Source organism: Phoxinus phoxinus (genome assembly GCF_949152265.1).
Source record: "Phoxinus phoxinus genome assembly, chromosome: 14".
NCBI classification, from domain to species: domain Eukaryota; kingdom Metazoa; phylum Chordata; class Actinopteri; order Cypriniformes; family Leuciscidae; genus Phoxinus; species Phoxinus phoxinus.
The window spans coordinates 9,491,192-9,512,732 of record NC_136889.1 but is presented as its reverse complement, the minus strand read 5'-3'; the positions used below and the strand labels follow the sequence as shown (position 1 = coordinate 9,512,732).

Below are 21,541 nucleotides of genomic sequence, written 5' to 3'. Positions count from 1 at the left end.
AATCAAAAATATAAAATATATACATTGATCAAATATAAACAGAAATACTGTAGGCCTACGAAATAATTTATTTGAACACATCATTATAGTAGATTTTTACTATGACCTGTTGAAACCAAAGTCATGTGATTTTCTGAAAATCTGAAGGTCTGACATTTCAAACATTTTGAATGGCATTTGTTATTATTAGGTGCAGAATATGTTGTGATGGAAATGAGAATAGGGAATTATTGTGAGGATGAGGTTCAGGCAATCTGTGTCTCTTTCTGCTCTTCTCCGTGGAGCTCTCCATGGTGCTGACAACGAATGAACAACCAGCCTATATACATCAGATGAATACCTTCCAGAAAAAGGAGCTACCTAAATGGGAAAATACATGTATATTGTTTTTATACAGCTTGGTATAACCTTACACTAACCCACATTTTTACATTCAGTCAGTCAGTTAGTCAGTCAGCCAGGGGTGCGTTTCCCGAAAGCATCGTTAGCCAACTATGGTCGCAAGTTCCGTCGTTATCAGCATAGTTCAACGATTTGGTGTTTCCCGAAACCATCGTTCCAACGAACGTTCGCAAACAGCATCGCAAACTTGTGTGGTTGGAACGACTGCTATCGAGCTGTGGTTAGAAGCATAGTTTCTAGTTTACATGAGATGTAGACTGAATAAATCCTTATCTTTAGCAAAATAAGCAAGCTGACATTCAGTACAACCCGTGTTATTTATTTAGAATACATACAAATGTAATTTACGTCTTTTAGTTTGTCAAGAGATTTAAAACACCGTTTTTGAAGACTGCGCATGTGCGAACGCGCTCTACTATGTAAGAACGAGCCAAATATTGAGTCTGGTAATAAAGCAAAATAACTGAGAAAAATTAGAAATGGTCTTCAGATGCCATGTCTGTAACTTATATGACAAAATCTAGCGTTAATTCGATCTCAAACAGATTAATTAAAATAATTTATTAGTCCACCACGTGCGAGACGTCATAAACCAGCGTGGTTGAACGATACTTTGCGACATATGGTTTCGGGAAACAGTCGTGACGAGCTAGTTGATTTCTCCAACGATGCATCATACTATGGTAGTTAAGCAGTGAGCTATATAGTTGTACGGGAAACGCACCCCAGGGGTGCGTTTCCCGAAAGCATCGTTAGCCAACTATGGTCGCAAGTTCAGTCGTTATCAGCATAGTTCAACGATTTGGTGTTTCCCGAAACCATCGTTCCAACGAACGTTCGCAAACAGCATCGCAAACTTGTGTGGTTGGAACGACTGCTCTCGAGCTGTGGTTAGAAGCATAGTTTCTAGTTTACATGAGATGTAGACTGAATAAATCCTTATCTTTAGCAAAATAAGCAAGCTGACATTCAGTACAACCCGTGTTATTTATTTAGAATACATACAAATGTAATTTACGTCTTTTAGTTTGTCAAGAGATTTAAAACACCGTTTTTGAAGACTGCGCATGTGCGAACGCGCTCTACTATGTAAGAACGAGCCAAATATTGAGTCTGGTAATAAAGCAAAATAACTGAGAAAAATTAGAAATGGTCTTCAGATGCCATGTCTGTAACTTATATGACAAAATCTAGCGTTAATTCGATCTCAAACAGATTATTTAAAATAATTTATTAGTCCACCACGTGCGAGACGTCATAAACCAGCGTGGTTGAACGATACTTTGCGACATATGGTTTCGGGAAACAGTCGTGACGAGCTAGTTGATTTCTCCAACGATGCATCATACTATGGTAGTTAAGCAGTGAGCTATATAGTTGTACGGGAAACGCACCCCAGGTTGGTTCAGAATTTGAACGTTTGTCTGAATGAGGCCTAATGAATTCCTTTGTTTAATAAGGATGAAAATAGGCAACAATAAAACATGTAACAGAATGGAAATGTTTTTCCCAATAATACAAAATATGAATCTAACAATCCATATTCTGACCCCTTCTCAATTAGTCTATAAAGGCCTGTTCACACCAAGAACGATAAAGAAAACACACTAGCGGACAATGTGCCTATCGTTCTGTTTATTAGCTGCCAATGTTTTTGTTTAATCATTCAACTGGATAAAACCGTTATGAAAGTGATTCCAACGACGTGGTGTTAACTCTGCTGAACTGGGGTGCGTTTCCCGTACAACTATATAGCTCACTGCTTAACTACCATAGTATGATGCATCGTTGGAGAAATCAACTACCTCGTCACGACTGTTTCCCGAAACCATATGTCGCAAAGTATCGTTCAACCACGCTGGTTTATGACGTCTCGCACGTGGTGGACTAATAAATTATTTTAATTAATCTGTTTGAGATCGAATTAACGCTAGATTTTGTCATATAAGTTACAGACATGGCATCTGAAGACCATTTCTAATTTTTCTCAGTTATTTTGCTTTATTACCAGACTCAATATTTGGCTCGTTCTTACATAGTAGAGCGCGTTCGCACATGCGCAGTCTTCAAAAACGGTGTTTTAAATCTCTTGACAAACTAAAAGACGTAAATTACATTTGTATGTATTCTAAATAAATAACACGGGTTGTACTGAATGTCAGCTTGCTTATTTTGCTAAAGATAAGGATTTATTCAGTCTACATCTCATGTAAACTAGAAACTATGCTTCTAACCACAGCTCGAGAGCAGTCGTTCCAACCACACAAGTTTGCGATGCTGTTTGCGAACGTTCGTTGGAACGATGGTTTCGGGAAACACCAAATCGTTGAACTATGCTGATAACGACGGAACTTGCGACCATAGTTGGCTAACGATGCTTTCGGGAAACGCACCCCTGGCCATAAGCATTGAATCCCAAAAGATTGAGGAATATTACATTTTATTGTTTAGCATACTGTACATACAGGCTAAGTATACATTTCAACCTTGTTTAAAAAAAACCTATTAATTTACCACAAAAGTTAGATCCAAGTTAAAATCCAACAATAAAAACACCAAAATGCTCGTGAAGAGGTGTCGCGTTCGACTGATGAGGTAACCATAGCAACAGTAGCCTAGTTGCTCGAGCTCTTCAGTTGACAATGAGATGTAGCATACATTGACAAAGCATAGACTACTGCTATTTTTAATCACTTTATCGTACATTCTTAAGTTATTAAAAATAGTAGTAGGCTAGCCTATAAACAACAACAAACTTTAGTGGTTTACCGTCTTTAAGTGGAGTTGACTAATTAGGGGAGGCAAAAGATTCTACAGGAAATTGACACGAAATTATTGACAAAAATTCCTTTAAAAAGCTTACTGAACACACACACACACACACACACACACACACACACACACACACACACACACACACACACACACACACACACACACATATTCCATTACATAGGCTACCATGTAAGTTTTACCCCATTTATTCATTCTAGGGTTATGATGGTCACTTTGCACATCTTGGTGCAGCGCCTAAAATCGTCGCATTTGCCACTTTATTAATCCACAACAACAGCAAAACTAAGTAAAGGTCTCATAAATCACCGCTTGATGTGAATTCTCTGAGGTAGAGCAGTCAGCTCTTTTCCTACAGGCAGTTTCTAATAATTCCCGGAACACTGAGAGCGTCTCGCTCAGCAGAACGCTGGAGGAACGCAGCGGTGCCGCAATCAGCGAAATCCCGCATTCACATCCACACCGCGTCTGCTGCCTGCCTGACAGAGAGACCATAGGCTCAAGCTCATGCTGTTGACTATAGACAACAGCTGACAGCATATGTTGACGCTCAATTATCGTTTTACTAATTGCTTGAATCTCTCAAAGCTTTTATCGTTCTAATTCATTTTTGGAGATTGTTTGGTTATAAACCGAGCGTCCGCACGATGGTTCCGCTGCATCGCCGCCGGAGAAAAGAAGCACTGGTTTGGCTGTTGCCCGGTCTGCTTGGAGTCTGGTAAGTTTTTGTTTCAGAGGGGACAAAATAAACAAGGGGTGCAATCAATGTGACTACAAAAATAGCCCTTGACCGACAACACTTAGGCGTGATTCTGCTGCAGAACGATTTAGTTTTACGTTTTCCTTGTAGCACATCCACCTTAACATATCTGCAGATAACTGTCAATCACGACACGTGCAGTTGTATGTACTGTACTCTGAATACATTTTATACTATTAATATTGATTGTAAGTGACAGTTTTGCTTAGAGCATTCGTGTTGATGTCTTTTTAGCGAGGACGAGCAATGTCAGTCTACAAACAACCTTGAGGATACATTCAGCTGCAATTCAACAAACAACACCCCAAACTACATTGCTCACACACTATTAGGTTTTGCATCATCATGTAGTCAGATTGGAAGGTTATGTCACAATTTCTCCATTGTAAATGTAACTAGATAAGTTGTAATCCACATTAACACCAACTACTTTGGTTTCCTTCAGCTGATTTTTGGCAGCTCATTAAGGTATGTAAATGTGCACATGCTTAATAGAATAAACATACTTGGTTTGTAAGATTACATTCCTCTCATTTACTCGTCTTAAAAAGTGACTGACAATAACCAAAGTGTTTCATCTATGGCAGAAAATGCTTTTTTTGTTTGTTTTGTTTTATTTAGGCCTTTGTGTAATAACTGTGCATTTGTCAGGGTTTTTAGAGCATGTCACAGAGGCTCACAAAGGTCATTCAGAGGCTACTATTGTGTCCAGACAATATGAAACTCTGCATTTGAGGAAAATATTCTGTCTGTATTTTCCATTAACTACTCAGCGCTCTGCCTACAGGGATCAATAACCTACATTCTCTCCACCCACGGGTCTCATCCACAGGGATTCTTCATATTGATTTCTCTGTCTTTCATTAGTTGTATGGGAATGTACCTTTTTTTATAGACAAAACTCAAATATATAAATCACATTTACTGGTTTGTCTGTGTACTTTTTGAGGATAGACCATTCAGATCAGATGTGAACACATTTTAATAAATTGTATTACTTCTAGATGAGTGAGACTACACTACACACAACTGAACGAGCACACTAAATCTACTTTTTAAACTATTTTCTTTTACAGATTAACAAGCATGAAGACATTTGAATCTTCAGACATGCTTTATATTAAGTGTCTTTAACTTATACAGTATGCACTAACATTTCAGGTAATCATTTGCTACAATGCACTTATTGTGTGGGCAGATATGATTTTGCATCGTACAAAAATGCCTGCAGCAATTACAGCTGTAATTAATCTTTCTAATAACATCTATACACTGTTGACCCTTCCCTTAACCATTAACTAAACCTAACCATAACACAAAACCTGTCCCTTACCGTACAAAAGAGTTTTGCACTACAACATGAACGCAAGTACACTAATACCTTAATTGTTTCACTATATATACATTATAGTTGAATACACCTTATATAAAGTGGGACCGAATCTTGTTTTGAATGTTTTTCAGATACCCAGGTGGCTGAAACATCGTGAAGGATTTTCTTGCCTTTTGTGCAGTTCGTTTTTATAGCCAGTGTAGCTTTGATGCACATCACCTTCATTTCTCCAAAGAAAAAGTCTGAAGTTGTGACATCAGAGGAGACCCAGTCTAGACAATTCACGTCCATGGGATTGGTGCACATCTCAGTTAGAAATGATACCTATTACCTACAGTCTATGTCTGTTCCTACAGATAGTGCACCAGAGAATAAATTTAGAAGCTCTTACACCATATACTGCAAGAGAGCGAGCGAGCGAGAGAGAGAGTTGTGGGTGATAATTTAAAGCCCTCACCTTCAGCTGTTTCCTCCCTCCAGTGCCAGAACACATCTTCATTAATCACGGCATTCTTTTATTAGAACCTCCTCTTTGTATCTCCAGCAATGTGCTCATTTAAAAAACTCTCGCGCTCTCATACATTTACAGTCACTGATGACTTCTTTTAAATGTTCTTCCCGTAAAACTCATCAAATTCTCTCTTTCTTACTCCGCCTGTCATATTTAGCTCTTTAAATCGGTCTCTCGCTCTTTGGATTTTAAGCTCCTAATTTATACTGACTGCTCTTTTAACCATTCTCTATTTTAAATGGAATATTGCTCTATTATTTACCTCTCTGCTGTCCGTCTACTTATATTCCCTCTGTTTGTTTCTACTTTTATGACAGCATGGCATTTGGCCCAAGCAAAGCAGAGGAGGAAGATTATGAGGATGTCCCCATCAATAAAACATGGGTTTTATCACCAAAAGTCTACGAGAACGACGTCACCCTTATCCTAAACAAATTACTGCAAGGTTATGACAACAAACTGAGACCAGATATCGGAGGCAAGTCATTGTTTGGAAAAGGTTGCATGCTCATCCAGGCCCAAACAGATTCTATGCACAAAAATTGGTTTATGACCCTCAAACACAGTGTTAAAGCTTAATGGGTAACTGCAAAATGTTCATAATTATAAGATAATGGCATCATTATTATAAATCCTAATGAAGAGGAACATACTGTGACAATTAAACCCTGAGTAGTTCAGAATTTCTAGTAATCATCATTTTTAAGAGACCATCAGCATTTTTGCAGTATGAAATGAGTAGTTTGGCTTTAGGATTTTGCTGATGTTTTTCTTTACACCAGAGCTGTACAAGTCACTTTATTCTCAGCACATCCGTGTTCTTGAAGCGACGCAGCTGACTAGAGCTCAATTATTTAAGAGGATTTATCTCAGTGGTGTTTGAGTACAATAGACCCAAATCACTATTGATCTTCCTTCTTTATCTGTGTTTCATGTGTCTGAGATAAAGAGAGAGAGTGTAAGTATGAGAAGAAGTCAGTTAATCAGTGCAGAGCAAGTGCTGAACGATTGCAGGTGAACTAGCAGTGTTTGTGTTATTTGTCATGTCTCTGTGACTGGATTTCCTGCGACAGAAACCCGCAAGTAAGAAGATTCAGGCAGCTTTGAGTAATTTGTGTGGCTGTTAGGAAATGCGAATTGCGTTTGCAGCCCATTTCACTTCTGTAAGGTGGCGTATTTCTGAGTGAAACAGGATATTCAGCGAGAAAATGTGATTTTATCCACTGATTGGGAAAAGATTGGATGGTTACATGTTAGGACGGAGCCAGACTGAATGCGAGTTTGCTAAAAATAGCTATTTGGCTATTGGTTAACATTATTCAATAGTCCGCACTTAGTGATGCAGAAAGAGAAAGGAAAAAGAGGAACAGCAAGTTATTAAATGATTAAAGATTATGAAGACAAATGTTCCTTTGTAATAACATGCAAAATGTAAGAAAACAGCAATATAAAAAAAAAAAAATCATGCTGAATACTTGCTGTAGGCTATATTATAAAATGTTTTTGATACAATTATTTAAATAAATGCATTATTGTACCGTTTTGATATTGTAACATATTTTTATCTTTTTATGTTCATTTGATAGTTATGATTATGTCATTTGAATATATTTGTATTTGAAATTATATTCTAGTGAGACCGACTGTGATTGAGGCGGCAGTGTACGTGAACAGCATAGGCCCGGTAGATCCCATCAATATGGTGAGCAGAAATATATAATACTACTGTATGTTCAGAGCTGTAAACAAAACAGACACTGTAAACAACCTGTTTAGATCCATTTCACGACCATCACACTCAGTCACAAGCAACAGCCACATAATTTCACGGTTACAAAAGCTACTGTAAGGCTTTTTTAACTTTTTTTAGGAGTACACCATCGACATCTTCTTTGCTCAGACGTGGTACGACAGCAGACTCAAATTCAACAGCTCAATGAAAGTCCTCATGCTCAACAGCAACATGGTGGGGAAAATCTGGATCCCTGACACGTTTTTCCGCAACTCGCGTAAATCTGACGCCCACTGGATCACGACACCGAATCGCCTTCTTCGGCTCTGGAGCAACGGAAGAGTGATGTATACTCTAAGGTGTGTCTATACGGTTAACACTGAGCCGAGCGAATGCTGTTTGTGTCCACGTATTCCTGTTCCCGTAACATTTGCTTTTGTATGGAATTACACCCGCTGTCTGTTGCAGCACGTTTAAGCCATTACATCTGATTCACATATTTATGTCAGGGACTGTTAAATCAGAAAGAGGGTTTGATCTATGATGTCGTAAAGTACAAATATCAACGCCTCAAAAATGTCACAATCAACATTTTTTGTTTGTTTTGCTATTGTCTATTATTCTTTTTTGTTAGGTTGACTATTAATGCGGAATGCTACCTTAAGCTGCATAACTTTCCCATGGATGAACATTCGTGCCCTCTGGAGTTTTCAAGCTGTAGGTGTTAAATTCTTATGTCAATTTGTCACTCAGCCTCAGTCCTGTCCTGAGTGCCGCTAGGCAGCCAATCCCCACACATTGCCAACCATGCATTGCCAATATCGGCCAAACAAACCTTAACATTACAGCTGGCCTGTAGCAGCTACCATTCTCCAACCTTGGAATGAGTGAGGACAGAATCCATCCTTCTCCAGACCTCTCTCCAACCCCCCTCTCCTCTTCTCAGTCTACGTCACCCCTCATTCCTTTATTAGCACCATGCTTCAGCTTCTCATTTGTCATCATCCACTGTGGGCATGGGAAGGGCAGGCCGCGCTTTACACTAACCGAGTACTTCTCAATGCCATTCTGCCATCATTGTAACTTTGTCATTTGCATACCGAAATGAAAGGTCACATGCAATCTGGTGGATGTGCTTTTTTTCCATTTTGCAGACGGGTATCCAAAGAATGAGATCCAGTATAGATGGCAGCGTCGTTCGGTTGAAGTTGCAGACCAGCGCTTCTGGAGGCTTTACCAATTTGCCTTTGTGGGCCTACGGAACACTTCTGACGTGGCAAACACTCAGTCTGGTATGAACATACAGAATAAATAACAAGATTAATAATAATAGATCTGAAGTAAATGTTAATGATAATAACATCAATAATATTATCATTAATAACAGTAGATTTGCAGTAATTAATAGTAATAACAAGAACAATACACAAGCAATTATTATGAATCGTTATTAGGTAATAATAGTCGATTTTAAAAATGAATAATGGGAAGATAAAACGAATTTGGTTGCACTTTAAGTACCCACAAAAGTAATGTAAGATATTTACATGTTTTAAGTTAATGGGGTCATGAACTGGAACATACATTTTTTTATATTGTTGTCTGAGGTCAACTTATGATGTTCGCTTGGTTTTTACATTCAAAAACATAAAAATTAATAAGTATAGGCTATTTTCTACCCTGGTTTTGAGCCTAGCTCCTGAAACGCTTGGCTTTTATGGGCGTGCCACATTGAAGGCTTGGAAGTAAACGCCCACTCCTATGATTGGATAACCGTTTTGCATATTATAATGAGTTTCATCATGTAATGCGCGAATCGGTGGGCGGTGCTAAACAGGCAGTGTTGAAGTAGGCGTTGATCTTCTTCTGCGTAGGCGGTGTTTGATACCCTTTTTACGTCATAGATCCCCACTTTGAAAAACCTGTAGTTCGCTGTGCATGGTGTCAATAAAAGCATTTATTGGACTAACAATGTTTTCAGTTCTTATTATTAAAACATGAGCGCTTGTTATTATTATTATTATTAACAGGAGAATACGTGGTTTTGACTATTTTCTTTGACCTGAGCCGGAGAATGGGCTACTTCACCATCCAGACCTACATCCCCTGCAGTATGATTGTGGTTTTGTCCTGGGTCTCTTTCTGGATTAACAAGGATGCTGTACCTGCCAGAACATCTTTAGGTAATTTAAAGCCTCAGAATTAATACAAATGTATGTTAAAATGAAAAGGAAATGCTTCAATGGGGTGCTCATTTACTCATTTGCATTATGATTGACATAGGTATCACAACTGTGCTTACCATGACAACCCTAAGCACCATATCGAGGAAGTCCTTGCCGAAGGTGTCGTACGTGACAGCCATGGATCTATTTGTGTCTGTCTGCTTCATCTTCACCTTTGCTGCTCTTATGGAATATGGGACTCTACATTATTTCACAAGCAATCGACCGAAAAAGAAGACCAAATCAAGCCATGCACAGGTGAATGAACTTCCTTTGTTTTTAAAGGGCCAGTTCATCATTTTATCACCGTCATGTCATTCAAAATGTGCATTAATGTCTGAGGAAAACAAAAAGAATTTATGAATAATGTGCTGATGGCTCTTTTCTATTACAACTAATGGGAATCTGAGCTTTTAAGCTTCTAAAACACTCTTACAAATAAAGGGGCTTTTTACAATGAGGAATCAATTTTGGTTCCATAAAGAACCTTTCAGTGAAAAGTTCTGAAAATAACCTTTTATTTTTTCTTTGTGTGAAGAACATTTTACAATTTTACAACATACATTACAATACGTAATGTTCCCATTGTGGGACAAATAAAGGTTTTTCTTATCTTATCTTATATTTCTTATTTTAATAATCTTCCACTATAAAGAAACTTTTGCGCAATAAAAAGGTTCCATGGATGTTTAAGGTTCTTAATGGAACCACAGATGCCAGGAAAGAACCTTCATTTTTAAGAATGAAGGATCACCATAAAAGTATCATAAAAGTGGTCCATAAAACTTGATAAAGCTTGTGAAGCCATTATGCTACATTTTGTGTGATGAACCGAAACGATCATTAAATCAGTGAATTGAATTTGTGAACCAAATCAGCAATTCATGAGTGAATCACATAAACCACTTGTGTGAAATGGATGAACCAAGTCACTGCAAAGATACGATTCACAAGAATGGTTCACTACATCTCATGTGAACAAGCTAAGGAGGACTGAAATGTCAACATTTTCTGTGAATTACGACATAAATCTGGTCTGTTCCTCACACAAATCTATCATTTGAATCCACTTTTGGTGATTTTTAGTTTCATTATATTAAAAAAGAATAGCAAGCATATTCTTAAAAAAATAAAAAATAAATAAAAAATAATAGTCACACAAGGATGATCAAATGACAAAATATTAAACTGTTACTTAGAACACAGGACAAGTCATTAAGCACCTAGCTGATCAATGATATGTACAATTATAGTACTAAGAAGCTGACTAACTTCTTCACAGCTCAGGTTAGAATAGGACACATTGTACTTTTGTTTGCAGTTCATTGAGTGTGCTGTGCCGCAGCTATGGCATTTGCTTTTGTACTGCACACTGTTTTAGCAATAAAGCGTTTGTGACCTTGCTGTTCCTTTTGTGTAGAAACCCAGCACGGTTAACATCAGACCAGGGACATCTCTGCTGCAGATGAACAATATTGCTCCCTACAATGACGATGATGATTATGCGTATGAATGCCTGGACGGGAAAGACTGCGCCAGTTTCTTCTGCTGCTTTGATGATTGTCGCTCCGGAGCTTGGCGTGAGAACAGAATGCATGTCCATGTCTCCAAAATCGACACCTACTCCCGAATATTCTTCCCAACCGCCTTTGGCCTCTTCAATCTTGTCTACTGGATTGGATATCTGTATCTTTAGAGATGCTGGGCAAGTTGGAGAGGGACTCAGTTCTAGTAATATTTGCAAATCATCTGTAAATCTCCATCTGCTAAAAGCTGGCAGCATAAATCATTGAGAGAAGGGAACATGTGTGGATGAGTTGGATGTATTAATACTTAATGTGTCTTTAGTCGTACATGAGATGTGATTTATTGCAGGATCTGAATCTTAGACGGACAGTGATTCTGCATTGATGCCAACTGAATATTATCAGCGATCTCAGTTTTTGAGAAGGCAATGCTAAGAGTTTCACCAGCTACACAGGCCATATCAAACAGATCTCTTGCACATTGCCTAGTTTAAAATGATCTCTTGAATATCCGGCAAAATATCTGCAGATTTTTTTGAACTGCAGTATTAGCATAATGCAACTATGTTAACTTCAGGTTATTAACTCTCTGGCTGAAGCATAATATTATTATTTGCAATGAAAAGTAGATGTGATCTATTAGGTGCTTCGGATACTAATTTATAGCTAGCTACTTGTCAGAAAACTAATATTTACATGTGTTAATAGCTCTGTTTGTAACTTAAAATAGCAACATTTCTGTGTGAATTACCTGCATTCTGCTGAGTACTAATCAAACCAAAGCATAGATATCTGAAGGTTACGTGAATAGAATTTTTATTTTGCTCAAGAATTACCCAGAAGCCATTTACCAGGAATTAGCCTATAATACTACTGTGAAATGTTCTTGTCTTGAACTAACAAAGAAATGCCAATGTGCTCAAGATTTCCTAGGGTTCATGTGTATTTTTATATATCGAACAAAAGGAACAGAGCAGCCTTTACAATGCACAAATGTTCAGTGTCCTTTAGTACAAATTAGAGTTCATCACTCTCTCGCGTATTCAAGACATCTCCTTGCGAATGGCTAGATTTGTGTGAGCGTAATTGCATGACTCATCTGAGCTCCTAAGGCTAATCAACCCATATTTGGAAACCGGTCTGATGGACTTTCTTCAGCAGAAGAGCTTTAGACAAGACCCATCACACGGAGTATCAAAACGAAAGCATTTGAAAATGTGTAGTCTTCATAACAAACTACGGATGCCTTCTCTATTGGGAAAAGTCTAAAGCGGCCATATGGATTTGTTTTCAATTAGGTTTAATCTGATCTCTATTCGATTTGAGAAACAGATGAACGTGCAAAAAGTGCCGTGTCTTTACCCAACTCTCAAAAGTCTTTTTCTCAATCTCCTGTTGTGCTTTCGGTGCTTTTGCTTGTTTTATTTATTAATGCTTCCATGTGGTTTGTCTTTTGCTAAATGTTATCTTGATCATAGATTCCTCAGTTGTCTCCCTTTTTGAACATCTGTTATGTACTGTGTTGTACCCTGTGGCTTAATATATTCTGTACATTGTCTTTCTTAATGACAGTCTCACAGTTTCAGACTAATACAACAAGAGCAACAGATGATAGTACAAATAAAAATATAAAATCTATTTATATTTTTGTATATAAATAGATTGTTATGACAAGATTATCTATTAAACACAATCTGTTTCAGACCTATAACAATACAATTCAGTGACCTTCATGCATCTGTGTGCGCGTGTGCATGTGTGTCTGAACGTGACTACGTCTCCCACCGTTCATCTCTGTGCGCTCAATCTAGGTGTTGTTGCCGTGTCTTCTGTAAGTGCTAATCTTCATGCTATTTACATGTTCATTATGTTTTTGTAGCTCTGAACACTGTGATTAATAAAACAGTGCCTGCAAAAAAATAAATAAAACTCTACGCTCTCTCAAAGTCTGTTGATGATTGCACATCTTATCAAAATCACAAAGCGTCAGGATAAAAAGGATGAATGTATTTCCCCTCAGGCTAACACTCTTGTAATATTACTTTGTTAATACCGCAATTAGCTTTATAATTATTGCCACAAGTGAATGAGCACATTTTCATAAGCGTAAATTTAATTTCAGTCATTTATGGATCTTAATTGTTATTTCACACTTGTAAGAATGAGGAATATAAGACGAGTTAATCCATCCTAGGGACCATGTGACTAAACACTTCATATATGATACATATACAACATTAAAAAAGTGATTTAAAGGGACCTTCTTGTCATTCTTTTTTTATCTGTCAAACACAAAAGGAGAAATTCAATACATTCAATAATTTTTTTCTTTTTGTGTTCTACGGAGCATAACAAATATGACAACATTTTCATTTTTGCATTAACTATCCCTTTAAATTGCAGTGGATCACTTCAATACACACATCTGTGATTATATGTGAAACGTTTTTTTTTTTACTCACACATTTGCTATTGTACAAATGTCTCAAAAATAGAAAGCCTTTTATTTATGAGGGACGGTCCATTCTCTCTCCCACCCTAACTTCACTCCCTCGGGCCTCAGCTCTTTTCTTTAAGTTCACTCACTTCTTGACAGATTAAACACACTATATACTTTTACTTCCAGTCCCAGGTAGTCATTACAGGCTCTGTGATTATACTTTAGAATGAAGACTGTAGTTTAACGGTATGGGAATAGAACAAAAGCCTGCCATCACAAGGGCTGAAGAATGAAGAGAGAACTGAAAGATAATTTTCCTGTGAGTTTGGAAATACAGGCCATTTTCAGTCAGGTCTCTATATTCTCAGCTGTGATAAGCACTAGCCTTATCACTGCACTGCGAGACGGCTTTGGTTTAATAGAGTTGCTCTTTTTTGCTTGCTGAGTAAATGTTTTGTAGCCTGTACTTATCGAATGCAGTGTTAGAACTGAAAGATGTGCTGCCTAGTATACTGTGTGAATGACAGAAAATGAAAAGGTTTACAGGAGGACACAAAGCTTGAAGAAATATGCTTGAAGAACACAAAAACGTTGTAGTTGAGTGAGAATTTTACATAGGAACCATCACAAATCAATATCTCCTCTCAGCAACAGTAGTTAAAGCAGCATAAATAAAACATCTTGAACAAGGTGTAGTTCAGTACATACTGCAGATAGTAAAGTTATGCATTTTTAATATCTCAAACTGTCCTGTACCCGCATAAAAGGATGTGCTTGTTTCGTCATGAGGACATCAATGCATTGCAAATCCAAGCAACTATTCACCAATATTTCATGAAGAAAACACAGATGGAAAGTATTTTTAGCATGAATACAGAGAAGTTCAGTTCAGACTTTTAACTTTTAAAGGACCCCTGAAGTGCATTGAAACGTGCAGCATTATTCAATGTGTTGACGTAATTTCCACTGAAACAGGAAAGAGAGGGTGGAACATGTTGAACAGCTCCATCCTTTTTTTAAATAGCCAATAGAGTTTCTGTTGAGCTTGGTAAAGCCACAGTTTCCTCAGAATCTCGAACCGTTTCTCCTCCTAATCCTCCCAAAATCGCTTTAAACTATAGTATTCTGTAGGGCTGTAACGATACAGCAAACCCACGATTCGGTTCGTATCCCGATTTCTGACCCACGATTCGATACAAACCGTGATTCTTGCGAGGAGGGAGGATTTTAAAAGCCAAATAAATAAATAAATAAATAGCTAAAGCTATCAAGAGGTCCTCGCTGCAGCCTGTAGCACGATGACGTAGCTGGATGGTCCAATACGTAGTGGACTCTGTTACGCGCATGCGCGGTGGTGTGTTTTGGTGACGGAAACAATCACAGGTGCTTTGATCTTTCAAAAAGAATAAAGTTAATATATAAATGGTCACTTGAGTATGCAAGCTCTTTTCCGCCACAGAATAAAACATAAAACAAATTTATTGAGACTTTTTTATCTCACAATTGCGAGTTTACATTTAGCATACTGACTTTATTTCTCAGAATTGTGAGATATAAAGTCAGAATTGCGTGAAATAAAGTCTCAATTGCGTGTTATAAAGTCAGAATTGCGAGATATAAAGTCAGAATTGGGTGTTATAAAGTCAGAATTCTGACTTTTTTTCTCGCAATTCTGAATTTATAACACATAATTGCGAGTTTATATCTCCCAATTCTGACATATTTTCTCAGAATTGTGTATATAAACTCGTAATTGTGAGTTATAAAGTCAAATAAATATTATTCAAAAATATTATTATTTTTTACCTCAGTAGGCTAGTTTAATATCTCACATCTCACAATTCTGACTTACACGCAATTGCGACTTTATATCATGCCATTCTGACTATCTCCCAATTGCGTATTATAAAGTCAGAATAGCGAGATATAAACATGCAATTCTGAGAAAAAAAGTCTGAATTTCAAGCTATATTTCTCGCAATTGCGAGTTTATATCTCATAATTATGACTTAATAACACGCAATTGCGACTTTATATTACGCAATTCTGACTTAATAACACACAATTGCGACTTTATATCACGCAATTCTTAGATAAAAAGTCAGAATAGTGAGATAAAAATCGCAATTACCTTTTTTATTTCTCACTCCGTGGCGAAAACAAGCTTCCGTACATGTCTTGCAGACACTGAACAGCAAGAACCTTATGTACAGATCACTGGAAAAACCAATAGCCATTAAAGAAGGAACTCTTACCAGGCAAAATATCATTAAGCACTTTTTTTTTTGACATCTGACAAGATTTATTTTCTTGATGCTGTTATTATTTTTGCATTTTTCCTTGGATGTGTACTGGTATTGTAATGTTTACAGACCTTATTGTATATATTGTACCTTTAAAATTACACAGAGACAATTAGATTATTGACTCATTTTTGCTTCCACTCAACAGCAAATATGACCTGAATAAAATAAAATGGCTAATAATAACAACCCCGCAATATCCCCGCAACATTTAATTATGACAGGTTTATGGGTAAATAAAAATGGTAAAAAAAAAAATACTTGCAGTGAGGACATGCTATTAATCTATCAAATGTATGTTTAAAATCATGTGATTGAAATGTTGTAAAATTAACTATTTTGTAGAGAGAATCTCGGATAACTTAGCATCCCATTTATGTAATTACTTATTCATCAACAATTACTTACTATTAAACTGTACTACTACTACTACACAGGTTAGATTAGAACATCATCTCAATACAATATTGAGCAAACATGTCACCTTTACCAGCGCAGGCGAATTATAACCATAGATAGTACGATTATAACCCAGAGATCGTTACTGCGCATCCGTCACCAAAACACACCTCCATCCACCACGTATTGGACCATCCAACTACGTCATCGTGCTACAGGCTGCAGCGAGGGGTGTCTCAAAGCTATAACTCTGTTTTCTTGTAACAAAATACTTTTGAAAAACAAACAGAACTATACTCCATTGTGGAGAAGATTCGAGCATGTTAAAAATTCTTCTGAGGTAACCGAGACTTACTGTCTGTGCTGTAAACCACAAATTATATATTGCCTATTCCGCATGACCCGCATCTCAAGCGCAGGAATAACGCTTGCCACAAAGTGAACGCGCCTATATAGAGAAATGCACACTTCCTACGAATTAGCCTAAGCAGCCATTTCTTTATGTTTTGAATTAACGTTAAATCAAGTAAAAGTATTTCAAGCTTTCTACGTAAGTTTCGATTCGTTTACGAGGTGAGTTCCAGTTCACGCGCGCGCCGGTGCCACACACACACACATACAAGCAAACACCGCGCGCTTTGCTCACTTGCTCTGGTGTTTGCTTGTGTGTGTGTGTGTGCGTGTGTGTGTGTGTGCTCGCGGGTGTGTGCGTGTGGGGGAGAGGTGCGATTTTTGAATAATAATCAAATGATACGCAGCGATCTTCGAATATTATTTTTGCTTGAAATTCCCATACCTAATAATATGTAAAAGACCCCGTCACAGCCCTAGGATCTATTCTGGACGAGAAAGATAAGTCTGGGAAGGGGTGTGTCTATCGCGATCTGCCTTCTCACACCGCGACACAGTTTCGTGGATCTGAGTGTCGCGATTTCGGTTTAATATCGTACATCGTTACAGCCCTAGTATTCTGTGCAGAATTGAAATGTATCCAATACGTTTTCTGGTCTGCGTCAACTCGCGCATATGATCCGCTCTGTCGTGTCTCTGGACCGGAGCAGACTACGCACACTGTGGCGGTTCGCGTGACACTTATGTGAAACCAGACTTCCTTCGCTTCAATGGAAAGCATATTTACACTGTCTGAATCATTCCCTATATAGCGCATTGTGTGTCATTCACAATGTCGAAAACAGTAAATGTCTGAACAGATGACCGATTTAAGCCGCAGCTTCAGCATTATAATGTAGGGGGTGGGTCACTTAGATTCTAAAGAGCATTTGATTGGAGAAAATCTGATGAGAAGCTGAAGTGTACAGTGATGTCATCAAAATCATTGATCTATATTGGCGGAAGTGAGAGACTGTAGGTGTTTCTCAATGTCAAGGATACTTCCTTGGCAGGACGCGTCCTTCCAAGTCATTTCCTTCAGAGGCTAGACGAGGATCCTCTTTAGGATTCGAGAGAACACGTAAATGGAACATCGAACCCCACGCGAAGCGGACTTGAATAAACCTAAAAGGGTTGTATTCGCTGTAAAAACTGGCTCGCTATAACATTATCCCGCTTATTACATGGCTGCCTACCTAACAAAATTAATAAATAATAATAAATAAATAATTTGAGACAAAATATTGATTTAAAAAGGAGTTTATTGATTTAAAAATGATTGTATTGCCTGAGTGAACAGAACTGCGTCCATAGCAACATTCTAGCTGTTAAAACACATGCAATGGTAAAATATGTGAAATGCCGGTGACGGCAAACAAGCTAACAATTGTTAAAATGACAGGTTAGCCATAACGTAATTTGTAATATCAATACGGTAGTAATTTGTACTGGCATTTAAACGTTAAACTTTACTTATATGACAGTTATAACAAATGTATGGTAACGTAAATATACTTAGGCTACATTTAAAAGCATATTGCCCCGTTATTGCTCCGACTCCGCTAACGTCCAACATTTTGTATTTTTTTTTAAACAAGATGGCAAAGCTGCGCGCATAGGATTGTGGGCGATTTGAGAGCGCGAAGTCTACACATATGCACACTTTCCTGTGTATGGGATATTTTCCGAACGAAGGACTCCGCCCTTGGTTGAAATTCTGAGGATCCTCGACATTGGAACAGTCCTTCGACGGATGTCGATGACGTAGCATCCTCGAAATTCCGGCTTCCGAGGATCCTTCCTTGACATTGAGAAACGGCTTGTTTGTTTTGAATGCTTTTTTCTAAATGCAAATTTTGTTCAACTTCAGTTGTTGTGATGTTGATTTACATTGTTTCTAGATTACTGTGCAGAGTGATCAGATGCATTTTAAATAATTGCAAAAAGCTTCATTGGCCCCAAAAAAAGAAAGAAAGGCTTTTGGACAATGGCCTGGTATCAAGAAGGACATGCAGAAAAGAAGCCATTTCTCTCCAAGAAAAGCATCAAGAACAGACTGAAATTCTGCAGGAAGTACAAGGATTGGACAGCAGAAGCCCCCTTCGTAATGTTTGGGACATCTGGAAAATCAATTGTCTGGAGAAGAAAAGGTGACCGGACCGCCATTAATCCTGTGTCGTGCCAACAGTGAAAAATCCTGAGACCATCCATGTGTGGGGTTGCTTTTCATCTAGGGGAGTGGGCTGTCTAATTCTGCCCAAAACACTGCCAAGAATAATGAATGGTTTCAAAACATCCACCTAGGACCAATTTAGAGATAATTTGTGAATTTCCCAGCATAATTGAAACTGTTGTCACGCAAGAGTGATAATGAAGTGACTCAGAGATCATTACATTGAAATTTTGGATCCGTGGCCAGACAACTCCCCGAATCTTAATCCCACAGAGATCCACAAAGGACAAATGGACAAGCAAAAAAAAGTCTACAAATTGTGATCAACTCCAAGGACTAATAAGATAAGAATAGTTTGTCATCAGTCAGGATTTGGACCAGAAGCTGATATCCAGCATGAGTGAATTGCAGAAGTTATGAAGAAGAAACTTCACTCATTCAATCCCACAATACACCACAATAACCAGTGTACAACTGATGTGCGCTCAACGGCTAGAGTATACCCATAATGCACTGTGAGAGTCGCACGTCGAATGAATTCCTTCGTCTGACCAAAACACGGCGCCGCAGCTGAATCATCCATCCATCCATTTTCGAAACCGCTGGTCCAATGTGCCTACAGCATTATCATACAGGTATAAATTCATTTTTAGATTGTTTAACTACGGTTTATGTAGGCCTATGCTAATTTGGAGTGGAGGCAGGGCTGATTTGCATATTCATTGAACCGCGCATAATAAGACAAGGGTGTAGAGTTACATTCAAGCTATATTAAGGCATGACAAATTTCTTTCAAGGGAAAAAACTTTTAAATATGTCATTTTGGTGATAAAAGGGGAGTTTTAAGGGATACAATTATTGACTACATGCAGGGCACTTTTAAAAAAGGGGGTAGTGCCTCACTGCTAGCCAAATTTTCAAATTCCAAGGACATTTTGAACATCAGAGAAGCCAAACTTCATCTTTCGTTTAAATGTTTCAAACCATGCAAAGCAAATTTCAGGGGTCTTGAGAAGCCACAACCTTCTTTATTCTGAAGTGAGACTGTTTATGTGCTAGTTTTCCCATGATGAAAGCAGTGTTTGGCTGAATTCCACTTGCATTCACACATTTATGCGCCTATCACACACACACTGAGCCCTGTAGGTGGGCTTTCCCTTTCCACTTTACTCCACTTATCCTTTTGAAGATGGTACACAGAAACAGTTGATGAGAGAGAAGAAAAGTGCAGTTGTGACGGCAGATCAGATAAGAGAAGCGAAGCCCACTAACGAAGGAGAGTTATTTTGGGAATAACTAATTATGCCATGCCAAGTCTGTACAGCAAAAACTCGGCTGTTTTTTTTATTTTATCCAACATATGAGCCTAACAACAGTTTCTTTTGAAAACACATACATGTTACAAGTGCTTTTTATGCTGTTGATGTTTGTTCATGCAATTTGTTTGCACTTTATGAATTGAATGGTGGGAAGCTCAGTCTAAAGAGGGCAAACAGCGCTCACTTTTGTAATAATAATAATAATAATTTGTTACATTTATATAGCGCTTTTTCTGAGACCTCAAAGCGCTTTACATAGAAGGGGGAATCTCCTCAACCACCACCAATGTGCAGCATCCACTTGGATGATGCGACGGCAGCCATATTGCGCCAGAACGCCCACCACACACCAGCTTACTGGTGGAGAGGAGACAGTGATGAAGCCAATCAGTATATGGGGATGATTAGGAGGCCATGATGGACAGAGGCCACTGGGCATATTTTGGCCAGGATGCCGGGGTTATACCCCAACTCTTTTTCGGAGGACATGTGTATGGCACATAACAATTTTCCGAAAGGGTAAATAAAAATCTCTCTCTCTCTCATCCTGGGATTTTTAATGACCACAGAGAGTCAGGACCTCGGTTTACCGTCTTATCCGAAGGACGCCGCTCTTTGGAAGTATAGTGTCCCCGTCACTATACTGGGGTTTCCCAGGAGGTCTCCCATCCAGGTACTAACCAGGCTCAGCCCCGCTCAGCCTTCAGTGGGAAACCGGTCTTGGGCTACAGGGTGTAAGAACAGGCCAAGAGCTTTACAGCTGTAGTAAAGGTGATACTGTATGTGATCTATGTTATATTTTACTAGCATAGGACATAAAACAAGCAAGAATGGCTCTTATGAAATAAGGTTAATGCTAGCACATAATCACAGTTTAGTATTCCCATAAATTTTGAATCCCCCAAATCATTATGATACAGGTAGGATTATAACCATGCACACATATCAGTGGCACAATCTACAAACTCACTGCTTTTCATGGACACTCATAGGTCCCATGTCAATAACAGCAACTCTCAGCAGAGCACTTCATTTTCAGAGCACCCTGTAGAGTGATTAAAGCAATCTTCATTAACCTTTGACCCTCCAGACAACTCCTCATCAAGTTAGACTCAAACCTTGTCACTATTAATCTCATCTTAAAACTGAATAATATTAATTTACATACTGTGCAAACACATGTATGTGTTTTATTTTTTAAACCACTTGGCTGAGGGAGAGTCTTTCTTGCTTTT

The 21,541-nt window shown here is 38.2% G+C and overlaps 1 protein-coding gene across 1 annotated transcript; it reads left to right on the top strand.

The window, feature by feature from the left end:
• Positions 1-3,582: 3,582 nt before the first annotated feature.
• Positions 3,583-13,225, top strand: gabrg1 (gamma-aminobutyric acid type A receptor subunit gamma1). Its single transcript, XM_079634912.1, has 9 exons — positions 3,583-3,913; positions 6,117-6,277; positions 7,434-7,501; positions 7,670-7,890; positions 8,166-8,248; positions 8,686-8,823; positions 9,562-9,714; positions 9,815-10,014; positions 11,177-13,225. The coding sequence occupies exons 1-9, from the start codon at positions 3,843-3,845 to the stop codon at positions 11,450-11,452; spliced, it is 1,371 nt and encodes a 456-aa protein (XP_079491038.1). The 5' UTR covers positions 3,583-3,842; the 3' UTR covers positions 11,453-13,225.
• Positions 13,226-21,541: the final 8,316 nt, after the last annotated feature.